Consider the following 13,344-nt stretch of genomic DNA (forward strand, 5'->3'; position numbering starts at 1 on the left):
GTGCTCCTCAGAGTAAGCTGGGAATAGACTTGCATAAAAATATTTCGATAGGGCACAGACTATCCTAGAGTGGCATAGGAAGGACCGGGTTGAAAAGTATCAATTACAGAAATATGTCTATTGCTACATTAATTATTCATTCTTCTAAAATTCAAAAATGCCCAGTGAACATAATAGACTAAATGTCTTGGTACATAAGTAGACATATTTATGATTTCACATCATATTACCGTTAAAGCTTATAAGCACTTTGTTTTTATCTACTCTTGAGTAAGATGCATCTCTGCTCCAGGTTTGATGCTCAATGTGACTTCCGCATTCCAGGGTTTATATGCAGCACTGGTTTCTCCATTTAATGCAGTATCCATAATCATACTCAACATCGTCACAAAATGGTTTGCATATTCCTTTCACTTTTTGACATCTTTCAAATCTGTACTTTGGTGACAAATTACTTCCTGCTGTAATCAAGAGTGATACCTTAAGTTATCAGTCCATTATCCATCAGAATGCCATTTTCCTAAGAAGAGACAAAATCTATTCTGAATGCGAGATAAGACGTGTGCAAGCTGGAGAGTGTAGAACATCTGGTTACATTAAAGCACCGTTTACTGGCTAAGAAAGCAACAAAGCTAAAAAGTCTTTTACAAGCACAAAATGTGTGTGAGTTTTTCCTGTAGTTCACACTAAAAGTGCGCCTCAGCACGCTCCTGGGTGGGGGCTCTTACCATGCTCTCCTTTATCAATCTATGAAGGTCAGTCTTATTTTCCCATATCTTATTAAGATAATTACTATATTTCCCTAATAACCTTCAATTTAATTTTTGTTAGTTTTTGATTTTAGACTTAATCTTGTGGCATGTTAAATGTATCCTTTACTAAATGATTTGTTCTCCATACTAGATCTTACTCTTAATCCTTTCTTTCAGTCTGATAAAACATATAAAGATATCTTTCAACCAATAGGTAAGTTTGATAATTTGTTATTTGAGTTACATGTTCGCATTCAAAATATAAATCTCTGTATGTTTGCTATTATTTCCTATAATTCTCTCTTAGTGTATCCTGATGATTAAAACATGATGGCCATGCAAATCCTTACTAATTGAGTCATTTATTCAGAAAGCTAACATGCTTTAGCTGTATACACACACACACACACGCACACACACAGAGTTTTGTTGTATATTACTTTGCCAGTTAAGTGAAGCCCATTATAAATCTTCTAGATTTTTGTGAACAATCAAACACATTGAAAAGTTGTTCTGAGGTTCCAAAACAGGGTTTTTGTATTCATTAATAAAACAAAAGTAACTGATAACAAAAGTTGTTATTATAGGATTTTATTTTCCAATGATTCAAATGTGATTAAGCATGTCCTTAGAACAGGAAAAAAAAAACCTTTGGGATAGACATTCCTATCTTCCAAATTTGATCAGTGCATGTAGTTTATCTGGGGCCATCATTTTTCCTATCTGTCTGACATAACACAATAAAAACAGCTATCAAAATATTTCAAATATTTAATGCTGTGATTGGGTATACAAAAAAAACTTCATTGAAGTTTTTATGATAAATTATAACAAATATGGCTTCAAATCATAACAGGTCTATTCTTTGAATTACACAGAATATAATCAACTGACATTTATAAAGTTAATTGTCTTTAGCTTAAAGTGGCACGCGTTTCTTTGTGCATAGAGTATTCTCTGAGAAATAGGTTCAAAATTGCATAGGAAGTAGAGAAATCTTGTAGTGTACCAAATTTGTTGTTTTTAATGAAGTGGATAGAAAAGATAAGTAAACTAATGTAAAAAGATTGCCAGGAGGTTTTGGTCATGTAAGCTGCATGCAGCAATTCCCTCTAATAGCAAATGACATCTCTGCTGTGAGTGGCCCTTCTCTTGTGAGAAAAGTCTGGCATGTATCTCCAACCTTTGTAACAAACCATTTGTTTCTTAAACCTCCAGAATTAGATTCATAATACTGCCAGATAGACACAAGCAGAGTTTAAAATAAGGTAGGAACAAGAAATGTAGAAAATCTCAGTAAAATAGCAACAGAAATCCAAATACAACAATGAATAACAACCCGTTGCTAAAATGACTGGAAGGATATCTGCCTCCCCCGCTTTGAATTTGAAAGCCAGGTGAGCGTCAAGTTAGCGTCAACTTCCATACAGCTGGAAGTTCTAGAGGATGTGATCTCTCCAAATCAAACAGTGGGTACTTTCAATAGTGGTTATTCTATTTATCATCCATCCCAAGCTACATAAATGATTGAACTGATGATGATTCAGCTTCCACATTTAATTGAGGGTTCAGTGAAATTTGAAAATGGCATAATGAGATAAAATATATAATGGTCCTTCTAGTGTTAAAAAAAAACTACCAAGTGTTCAAATACAGCCAATTCTAATTTGTTTTGTCTTCATTTCCCTTTCAGAGTCACACAAAAACCTATCCCAAAGTTAGGCATTGCTAAAACCAATGGCTTTGATCTCTCTATATACAATATTTAAAGTTACAATATATCAGGCTAAATGTTTGCCTTAATCACTGATATATTTCAACATATAAGAAAATAGTTACATTTACATTCTCAATAAGCATGACATATGACTGAGCAATGTGATTGGATGGGTGAGTATGTTATCCAGGACCCATATATATGATAAATAATGCAAAATTATTTCAGTTCCATGATAAGCTTTCCTTTAGTTATTCCCTTTGCCAACTTTAAGCCTTTTGATAGTTTCCTCGACCATGAAACATATTGAATAAGGATCTCCCATTTCATAGGCTTGTGTGCCATTCAAATGAGGTATTCAACGTAGGAATATTTCATACTATAATTCATGAAGTATTTCATTAGTATGAGTGATTATATATTTGTAGCTGTTTAAAATGACCCTTTCTCAACATACTATCTTTTCCTCACATTCGCTGTAAAAAGGAAAGAATATCCTGCCTTCTTATCCATTTCATGGATTTTGTACCAATGTATTCAGTATTATGTTTGGGAGATAGGGAAAAACGAATAGAAATATAAGTATACTTGCCCTCAGAAAAGATTAGAAAATTATGACATTGATTCGGAAAATAAAATCATATCACTTGTAAATGCAATTCTGGAATATAAATAAGTATTCAAACACAAAAATAAGTACTTGCAACACAGAACAGAGGCGAAAGATCTTCCTAGAAAAAGTTTACTTTTAATTTTTACATTTCATTACAGTAACTACTGCTGTTATAACTAGTACTTCAAATGGGGTAATGAAGTATTCCCTTGATTTCAGATTTTTTAATAGAAAACGTATAGTAATTAATTAGCAATCTTGTGAAATAGGCATGATTTTTCCATTTAATCTATTAGGACACCAACTTCGGAGGATATAGAAAAGGCAGTCGGGTACATTGAACTGAAATAGATTTACTGAAGGGAACTTGAGTTTTATCTTGATGAGTCAATAGCATATTTATAAGGAGTTTCAGGGAAAGGTTTGTAAGAAAAATATCTATCGCTCGATCTCTATCTATCCACAATATTTTCAAGGAATCTGTGACCTATTTAGAATGGTGTGGCATTTTAACATTATTGAAGTAATTTGAACATGCATTCTTAAAACACTGATAAACCAATCTTGAAGCAGTTGTAAATGGCCCCAAAAACTTGAGGAGCTGAATGTTACAGGAAAGCAATGCTAGAACTGAGGACGTTTCAAATATTTCTCTTTAACGGGGATAGAACAGAGCATTTTTGTAGCAGGAACTCTTTGCAGAATTGAATTATAATCTAGTAGAACTTGAAAACCAAGTCAGAAAGTGAATCTAGGAAATGCTTCTGAATGCAAAGCATCCAAGTTTGGAAATTTCAGGAATTGGGGAGCAGTGAGGAGGTTAGCCTACTGAGAAATAAAGTATGGTGGAAACCAAGTGATTTTGTCCCAAAAAACTATGTGATTTAGACTGGTGTGATTCAACAGGCTAGTTCTCCCCCTGCATAATGGTGCTGACTTGTGTTCCAGATGTTCTGTCCCTAATCCAGCTCTCTACCTATGGTCTGGGAAAGCTGCAGAGGATAGCACAAGTCCTTAAGCCCCCAAGTGTTTGCTTCATAACTTGTTGGAACATTGTGCACGGGATTTTATAAAGACCATTCAAATAATGAATCTCTTTTGGTTAATCCTACTTAACTTCTTCCTAGAGTAAGTCAAGATATCCTCAAGTTCTTAAAAACTCATAGACACTCTGCACATTTCCTCTCTGCCTCCTCACTGGATCTCGCTTCTGGACCATATTTTTCTAGCAGCTCTTGCCCCTCAAGCATTGCTCACTGGAAGGAATTCAAGAATGCTGCCACAACCTTTCCTTTCCATTCTGCTTAAATGTTACTTCTCAGCAGACACTCGTAGAAAATCATATTTAGATTTTCTATGGCTCACAGCATTTTTGACTCTCCCATCCTGTTTTTATATTGTTTCTGTAATACTTAACATTTTCTTCAATAATGCATATAAAAGTTGCTTATATTTGCTCTCTAGCAACTATGCAGGCATCTGTAGACATCACAGACATATGAATCATATCCATCTTATTTGTTGATGTCTTACAATAATAACTCCTCTAACACTGATACATAAGTTGATGGTCAGTGACTTTTATTGAATTGTTAAACAAGTGAAGGAATACAGTGTTTAACATTTGTGTTATCCATATTAGAAACTGCAATTGATTGCCCTGGTAGAAGAGTCCCTATCTTGCTCATTTTTGAGCTCAGTTGCAGTGTATGTTACATTAAGTTCAGTTTGTGATCCATCAATATCAGTTTCTTAACAGAGGTGCTATAATACTTGCTCTCTGCATTCAACACTATGACATTACTAGGAAGAAGTGAGTCTTTAATGATGTTGGCAGAATCAAGTTCTAATTACAATTAGATTTTGTGATTATGCAAGGACGTTGAGGTGAAGCAAATCTTGAAATAGATTGGCTTAGAAAGGGTGATGTCAGGTAGGATTCTAATCCTTCTCCTACTCAGTGCTAAAATTTGGTGGTGATAAAACTCTCATTTTAACATAATTCTTATTGACCAATTCACATCTACATAAACTACCAAGTATCAGACAAGATGTTCATTATTGCATCAGAGTTTCTGCTAGTGGAGACCCATGGAAGGAGTTGGCATTGTGACATTAGTGGGTGAACCTGCCACCTGTGATGCCTGCATCCAATCAGAATGCTAGTTTGAGTTTGCTGTTCTGGTTCCAATTGAGCTCCTACTCTAATGTGCATAGGGAGCAGTGGATAAGGACCCAGGTGTGTATACCATATCCACCTCCCCTGGAGATGTAGATGGAGTTCCTGGCTCCTGGCTTTGGTCTTACTGAGCCTAGAACATTTGAACACATAGAGTGAATCAGTGATTAAAAGGTTTCTTTCTCTTTGTCACTCTATGATTCAAATTAATACAACATATCTTAACAACAGCAACATCAAAATATTCTCAGAAACTAGAACAAAAATGAAAATAGAGTCACATACAACTTTATGTGGGTATTTGTGGTCAAAGCATACAAAGTATAAAACCTTAACATTTAAAAAGTGACCAGTTTAATTTAAAATTAAAAATTTTCTAGCATGGAGAGGCTGTTTGGTGTAGTGGTTAAGACAGCCACAATCACTACTAAAATACCATGGTCAGAATGCTGTTCAGCTAGTTTGAATCTTCCTGTTATTGCACAAATTAGCAGGGGCAGTTTATTCTCAAGTACTGAAACCAAAGCAGAGACATGGGAGTCACAACATGGGAGATAAACACGGAGTTGCTGATTCCCAACCTGGTTTTCCCCAGCCCTAATTGTGGGCATTTGAGAAGTCCATTATCAGAGAGGAGCTGTCTTCGTGTCTCTGTTTCCCTATCTCCCTGCCTACTGCCAAATAAGAACAATAATATAATTTTTTAAAGACACTACACTCCAGCCAGCTTTGTGATGCAGAGGATCATTGTGGTGCAGTGCAGTGCAGGCCTTCTATATTTCTGTGTGCTCAAGAGCTGTCCGTTTCTAATCCAGCTTCCAGCTAATGGCCTGAGAAAGGCAGGGGAGATGGTCTAAATACGTGGGCTCCTGCTGCCCTCATGGGAGACCTGAAGGATATTTTTGTTCCTAGCTTAGTTTTGGCCCAACTGGGCAATGAACCAGCAGATGGAAGAATCTCTCATTTTCTTTCTCTCTATATATCTCTTTAATAAAGTCGTTTATTTAAAAAATTTTATTGACATTTACTTTGCTATTATATTTATACATATTATAAATGTGCATGTATGTATCTATAAATAAAAACAGTATATTAATAAGACAGGCAAATGCTCATTTTTTGGTATTTCCTTTTGTTTTGTTAATAAACTATAAGATTGGATGCATGTTAGATTGCTGAGACAGTATAGTTTGTAACAAATAATCTCTTTAAGGGAACAATTTGCAGAACTTCACCAAAGGTGCTCCTGGAGTAATTTTAGTCTTGATATCACATATCAAACGCATTTGAAAGATTTCCTCAAGGAAGCAAATTATTTTTATAATTGATTTACAGAGACAGAATCTTTTCTAAATGATTCAAAATCATATTTTATGTGGACTTCTGAACTTTGGGGAGACACACAGGCCTTGACGGATATGCTGAAAAGACAGTAACACTTATCTTCTCTTGGAGCGTGTGTGTCTTTTCTTCTCTCGTCCTTATGTCTGAAGGCAGCAATGAGTTCCAGGCCTGATGCAGTAAGCAATTCTAACTTCAAATTCAGGGCAAAAGGTTCTACATCGACCGTTACCATCTATGCACTCTCTTGTCAAATCCAAGCTACCATAGTGGGGGTATTTCCTTTTGGCTGTAAGGAGGACAAAATGACTAGAGTTAACATCCTGACAGTACCATGCCCATGTCACAAAAGGAGAAATTCCAAGAAGGAAAAGAGTGAAAATATTTGCCTACAACATAGAGTTTAGGTGAATTTCCTACCATTTCGTACAAAACCAATCCTAAGATCATAAATTGTTTTTGACCTAAAGTGCATTTTCAAACTGTAGTCTTACAAGTGATTGAACACTTATTTACGGAAATGTTTCCAATGTCTACAGTAAAAGAGTAAACACAAGTTATCTTTACAGCTATTAGGTTCCATCCGGCTGTTCCTATTCTGTTTTATATCCAATAAGCATTATGCTTTATCAATTTGTCATCGATTTTCCTACATCTTGATACTACATAACTAAAATGTTGTGTGTTTGCAATTTTTCAAAATTTTCCCAACTACTCTCAATGTTTTTAAATTCCACCCCCCAAGAGATGATCAAATTTAGATACAAGCCTGATGATAGCATTGATTGCAATAAAAAATGACATAAAGAAATTAAAAAAGGAGCTGTTAAAAAGCAGAGTGTCTCAGACACTAATGAACAAATAAATGTTTTTTAAAATTTCTAGAGCTACATTTTTTTTTCCATTTCCACCACAGTTTCTGAAATGGTAGTGATTAAAAGATAATTTCTTACAATCAATAGTTGTATCTTAATAATCTTCATTGAGAATCAAAAACCTGTAGACAGCATACCAATTTCAGTCTTCCATCAACTTTTGTAAGATTTTATTACTACAATCACCCACCACTTACTGGCATGCTATCTGCATCAGCTGTTGGTATACACTGGGCAAAACTTCCTCCAAACAAATCGTCAACATACAATTCCTTTTTATTTTCACAACTTGCTTCTTTGTTTTTTGGGCTCCATCGATCTCCCTGGAGTCATGGGTAAAATCAGCTTTACTTCTCATTAAGAAACTATACTATTCTAGATTCAAAATAAATGTAAGATTTAAAAAATGTGACATTGGAAAAATAATTTTTTCCAACTTTTCAGGGAAAAAGAAAGGAACAGATTTATGATACAAAACTCTCTTCTAGACTTTCTGTACTCTAGACAATGAACAAAGTTGTCACTTGAATGGACCTTTCTTGATACAGATATATAGGAATTTTATCTAGACATATTTCAATTGAATTTTTTTTAGTAGGAACAATTAAAATTTTCTCTCAATTTTAGGTTGGAAACTTCAACAGCCAGAACACTGAAAATAAAATGTATTAAAAATAATATTTAAATCTATCTTATTTTATTGACTTACCTCAATTGTTAAATATGGATGAACTATCCATTGAGATCTCTATTCTGACTGTTGATTTCTTCTAACTTGGAGGAAATAAATGCATCCTTATCTTTATCAAATGATTGCACAAAACATTGCTTAATTCTGTTTCATCAAGTCACACAAAACTTACAGGATATTTTGAGATGGATTCACAAAGCTGGTGTTCTCTTGGAGCATATGACTCTTATGTTGGTCACCCTGAGCTGTTAATACTTTATTTATTTTATTGCTGAATGCTTGGCCACAATATGGAATTTATCCATTCATAAGTTTTAAATGGTTATTTTTAAAATGTATTATGTGTGGATAATTAGATAATTATGATGAACTCTGTAATACTCACAGGAAAAAGACAAAATAATTAATTCTCCTGACCCTCTATTTTTATTTCTGGGAAGCCTAGAAAAATAATCCAAATACTGAAAAGAGTTATTGCTTGATAATCACTGAACAAGACTTGGATTTCTTTGGTGCCATCAGAAACGTCCAGATTTGAGCTCATTAGTTCATTACTAGGTATTGCAGAGGAAGGTGGTAGACCTGTTGGTTTCTAAATTTCTGTGAAATCGATGCTTACACATTAACTCAGCAAAGAGAATCTTGTTGTATGCCTTCCATATAGGGATAGTTCTTGAAAAGGGGGAAATTACATCAAAAGCACAGCTTGTGTAGAGGGTAAAATTCAACATTCATGCAATCTGTAGCATTCAAAGACAGTTAATGATAAGATAAATTTGAAGAAAGGGCAATGATGGATGTAATTTCCATGCAATATAGAAAATACTCAGAAATATCTATAATATTGATCAATTTACACTTTAACACTTCATTATTATCTCATTTTTTAATTCCAATTTTAGATTAACAGAAGATGCAATGATAATACACAATATCCCCCATACCTGGCACTTTGAATAACCATGTGATGCTAATCTAAACTGAGAAATTCTACTGATGTAAATACTACATTTTATTTATTACATACCAGTTACACAAGATTATTTTTTCTATTTCAGGGTCCAAGGTATTACATATTTAATGCCACAGCTTTATCATTTCTATGCCATTATCATATTACAATCAATAAAAGCAGTTGTTTCTTATAATGACTAATAAAATAATCCCATAAATATTTGTATGTTACCTGGCAAAATTGTGAGTGATAAGAGTAGAATAAAGAAAAAAAGATAAATCTTCATGGTAGAAGGGTTTTTTTTTTAAGTGCTGACAATATGGAAATAGAACTTCTTTGGCAAAGTCAGATGTTTTGAAGTAAGGAAACAGCGATTGGCTTTATTTATACAATCTCCTGGGCAGGGTTTTTTTTAACAGTTGGGACTTATCATGAGCCAGAAAATTTGTATGCTTGGTTGAATACGAACATCAAAGAAGGTGACCACAAAAATATTACGTTTATCTGTGAAAGTAAAACCTGTTTGTGTTCCTTAAAGAGATTTAAATTAAGATGGAATCATGAAAGGAATTATTTATAAGTGATATGTGCATGGAGTGCTAAACATCAAGGTGAACATGTTATAGCAATCTGATCTATCATTTTAAAAACAATTTAAAAAATTTAATCTTTGTAAGGCTAAAATACTAATGCCTCTAATATTAAACTGATGAATGAGTGAGTCACAGAATTTTGCATTTGGAAACTTTTGTTGACATCACTTTTCTGTAGGTAATGACAGCGAGAGATGAAGTGACTTATTTCAGTTAGTGTAATGTTTAATTATGTAAAAGTAACATGATCAGAAAATTCTGGATTCACTAATAACTTTACGCAATATGCTATAAGTATTACTGATGATCATTTCTCAGCCTTTTGACTAAGATCAAGTATAAGTATTATTGACACATTGGTTATAATAAGTTATCTGCTTTCAAAATTCCAGGTTTGATGCTTTTATTTGTGAAATTCAATGCAATATCCTACCCAGCGTTATAGGTTTACTAATTCAACTATTTCAGATAAATGTGGAAAAGCTAGACATTTTTCCCAATATCTGAAAGTTAATGCTGTAAAGAAAAATGATCAATTCTCTCTTCAACAGTAGAATCAAGAGAATCTCTACTTTTTATCTGCATCAGAATCCACTTGAAAGTGCATAGAACAAAGGTTACAAGGCCCAACATCAAGTGCTTTTGATTTAATGGGTCTGGGATGAGGAGCATCCTTTTACAGTACTAACAATACCTTGGTATGCCAAGATAACAAAAAGGGGACACATATTACTGCAGAAAAAATCTAAACCATATGTTCTATAAAATAAAAGAAAACCAACTAATAGTTATTGAACTTACAGCTTAAATATGTAGGTTGGTGGTCCCAGCATAACAGCATAGCTCTCTATGTCCTGGGAAAGCAATTGAGGATGGCCCATAGCCATGGGATCTTGAGTGCATGTGGGAGATCCAGAGGAGACTCTGGGCTCCTGGCATTGGATCAGCTCAGCTCCAGCATTGTGGCCATTGGGGATTGAATTACAAGTTGTACGATTTTTTCTCTGTCTCTCTTCTTTTCTGCATATCTGACTTTCCAATTAAAAAAAAAAACTTAAAAAAGAACAGACTCAAATGATTAACAGGATCCTTAGCCATCAGGAAGATACAAATTAAAACCCCATTTAACTCCAGTGATTTTGCCTTTTAATGGAACTCTACTAACAAAGCCTGCTGGCGTGCACGTGGGGAAAAAGTTACCCTCATTCACTGCTGGCGAGACTCTGGGCTAGTACAACCACTATGTAAATCAGTTTGGAGAGTGCTTAAAAAAATTGAAAATAAACATGCCATATGATCTAGCTTTCATGCTCCTAAGAATATACCCAAAGAAATGAAAACTGCATATTTGAAGTGGTTCTGTAATCCCGAATTTATAGCAGCACAATATACAATAGCAAAGACAAGGAAACAATCCAGATGTCCATCCAAAGAGGAGTGGTTAAAGAAATTGGTACATCTACTTCTTGGAACATTACTCAGCCATTAAAAAGAATGAATTTATACCGGTTTCAACTCAATGGTCCCAACTAGAGATCATTATGTTCAATGAAATAAATCAATTCCAATAGGACAGATAAAATATGCTCTCTGGAATATTAGGAAGAAATCATGCAAATTTTGAATTCACACTGGCTCATGCATCACATAGTAGCATCATTTCAGCAAAGAGACTTTTGTGCTTTCTTTTCATCACCCATGCGTTGATTATTCGATGGCATGCTTTTTTGACTCCATGGTGCTCTACTCTTTTTTTTGTTGTTCTTGCTGTTTTTTACTTTTTAAACGGCTTCTCATTTAAAGGAGTGTATAGTGATGGCTTGACAGAAACTACAATATCCAGATGTAAAGATTCAATGCAAAATGCATCCCTAATTCCAAATTGGACTCCCAAAGAAACTGTTGGACATATCTAGACAATGGGGTGCTGCACTCTCTGACATTATCTTAACCAGCAATGTCAGGGCACACTTAAATAATGGGCTGATGGAATCATGACTCCTTATAAAGGTCTACACTATTGTAATAAAATGTGGAAAATCAGTTGGACGGTGGGAATATGCGGGTGGGAAATCTCAGGCCTTATGGAATTGTACTATAATTTTTTAAAGATTTATTTATTTATTAGAAGGTCAGATATACAGAGAACGGGAGAGACAGAGAGGAAGATCTTCCAGCCGATGATTCACTCCCCAAGTGAGCGCAACGGCCAATGCTATGCCAATCCGAAGCCAGGAGCCAGGAACTTCTTCCGGATCTCCCACGTGGGTACAGGGTCCCAAAGCCTTGGGTCTTCCTGGACTGCTTTTCCAGGCCACAAGCAGGGAGCAGGATGGGAAGTGGAGTGGCCAGGATTAGAACCAGCGTCCATATGGGATCCTGGCGTATTGAAGTTGCTGACTTTTGGCCGCTAGGCCATGGTGCCGGGCCCTGTAGTATAAAGTTAAAAAAAAAAAATCAGCTCATTATGAGACAGACTACTTCAGCTCTCCAAATGTAAGATTTATTCAACAAATATAATTGATCACTACAATCATACATCAGGAATTCATTATAATTCCTTTTGTAATAGTAGAAAAAAATGAAGAACAATACAAGAATTCTCTACTACTAAGAGAATACTGTTTCCTGACAAATGCGAAATCTAAATGGAAAAGTTGAATGGAGAGCTTCACTCCTTACTAACTGGTTATATTAAAGGGATGCATAGAAACTGAATGGAAGATTTCCCACACAATCATTAACCCATAAAAAATGGGAACAGACTCTATTATTATGCAAGACATTTAAGGCAAAAATGTTAATATAAACAACAAAATACATAATGAGGAAATAATCTGACAAGTATGCCAACTTAAGTTTTTATTTAACTGTAGTAAGAACACCAAGATGAATGAAGCAAACAATGACAAAAATGAAGGCAGAAAAAAAAAAAACAGAAAAAAATCAGCAATGGATAAAGGACACATTTTTGATAATGGATGCAACAAGTATTGAAAGAAAACAGAAAAAAGGAACAACGTTATAGCTATACAGACTTGCAAATTGTGAATTTTTTTTTTGTCTTCTAAAAGGAAAATGCATACTCTCCTGAAACAAATAGAACATTCTGTAGGATACTTATTCATCAGATGCATTCATAATTTCCCAAGAGAGTGTATAGGGGAGTTGAGAATGACTGCTAAAATAAGGTTACATTTTTAGAATCCTGGAAATGTTATACAAGTTCTTGCCTTGAAAGCGCTAGAATCCCATATGGCTCCGGTTCTAATCACGGCAGCCCCGCTTCCCAACCAGCTCTCTGCTTGTGGCCTGGAAAAGCAGTCGAGGATGGCCCAAAGCCTTGGGACCCTGCAATCATGTGGGAGACCTGGAGGAGTTTCCTGGCTCCTGGCTTTGGATTGGCGCAGCATTGGCCGTTGCACTCACTTGGGGAGTGAATCATCGGATGGAAGATCTTCCTCTCTTTCTCTCCTCCTCTCTGTATATCTGAGTTTGTTTTAAAAATTAATAAATCTTAAAAAAAGAAAGTGGTGACCAAGATGTAGATGTATGCACCCTCATCTCCTTTTCTTCCTTATCTTGTACAGATTCCTTCCTCTAATTTCCCATTGGTTGAGAAACTTTG

General features: G+C 35.0%; 1 protein-coding gene across 1 annotated transcript; it reads right to left on the reverse strand.

Moving 5' to 3' along the window:
- Positions 1 to 327: 327 nt before the first annotated feature.
- LOC121158302 (beta-defensin 110-like) lies at positions 328 to 9,409 on the reverse strand. The gene is made up of 2 exons (XM_040983001.1): positions 9,355 to 9,409; positions 328 to 461 (listed from the first exon to the last, which is right to left on the reverse strand). Exons 1-2 carry the CDS (start codon positions 9,407 to 9,409, stop codon positions 328 to 330), a joined length of 189 nt encoding a protein of 62 aa, XP_040838935.1.
- Between the last annotated feature and the right edge of the window lie 3,935 nt (positions 9,410 to 13,344).

This window comes from Ochotona curzoniae, unplaced genomic scaffold (assembly GCF_017591425.1).
Source record: "Ochotona curzoniae isolate NIBS_2020 unplaced genomic scaffold, NIBS_Ocur_1.0 contig_3819, whole genome shotgun sequence".
In the NCBI taxonomy this organism is placed as follows: Eukaryota; Metazoa; Chordata; class Mammalia; order Lagomorpha; family Ochotonidae; genus Ochotona; species Ochotona curzoniae.

Excerpts from the sequence above, each read along its gene's own strand:
- LOC121158302 (XM_040983001.1), bottom strand. The coding sequence starts at position 9,409 with ATGAAGATTTATCTTTTTTTCTTTATTCTACTCTTATCACTCACAATT. Across the intron at positions 462-9,354 it reads ATCACTCACAATTTTGCCAG|CAGGAAGTAATTTGTCACCA; the intron begins GTAACATACAAA and ends TCTTGATTACAG.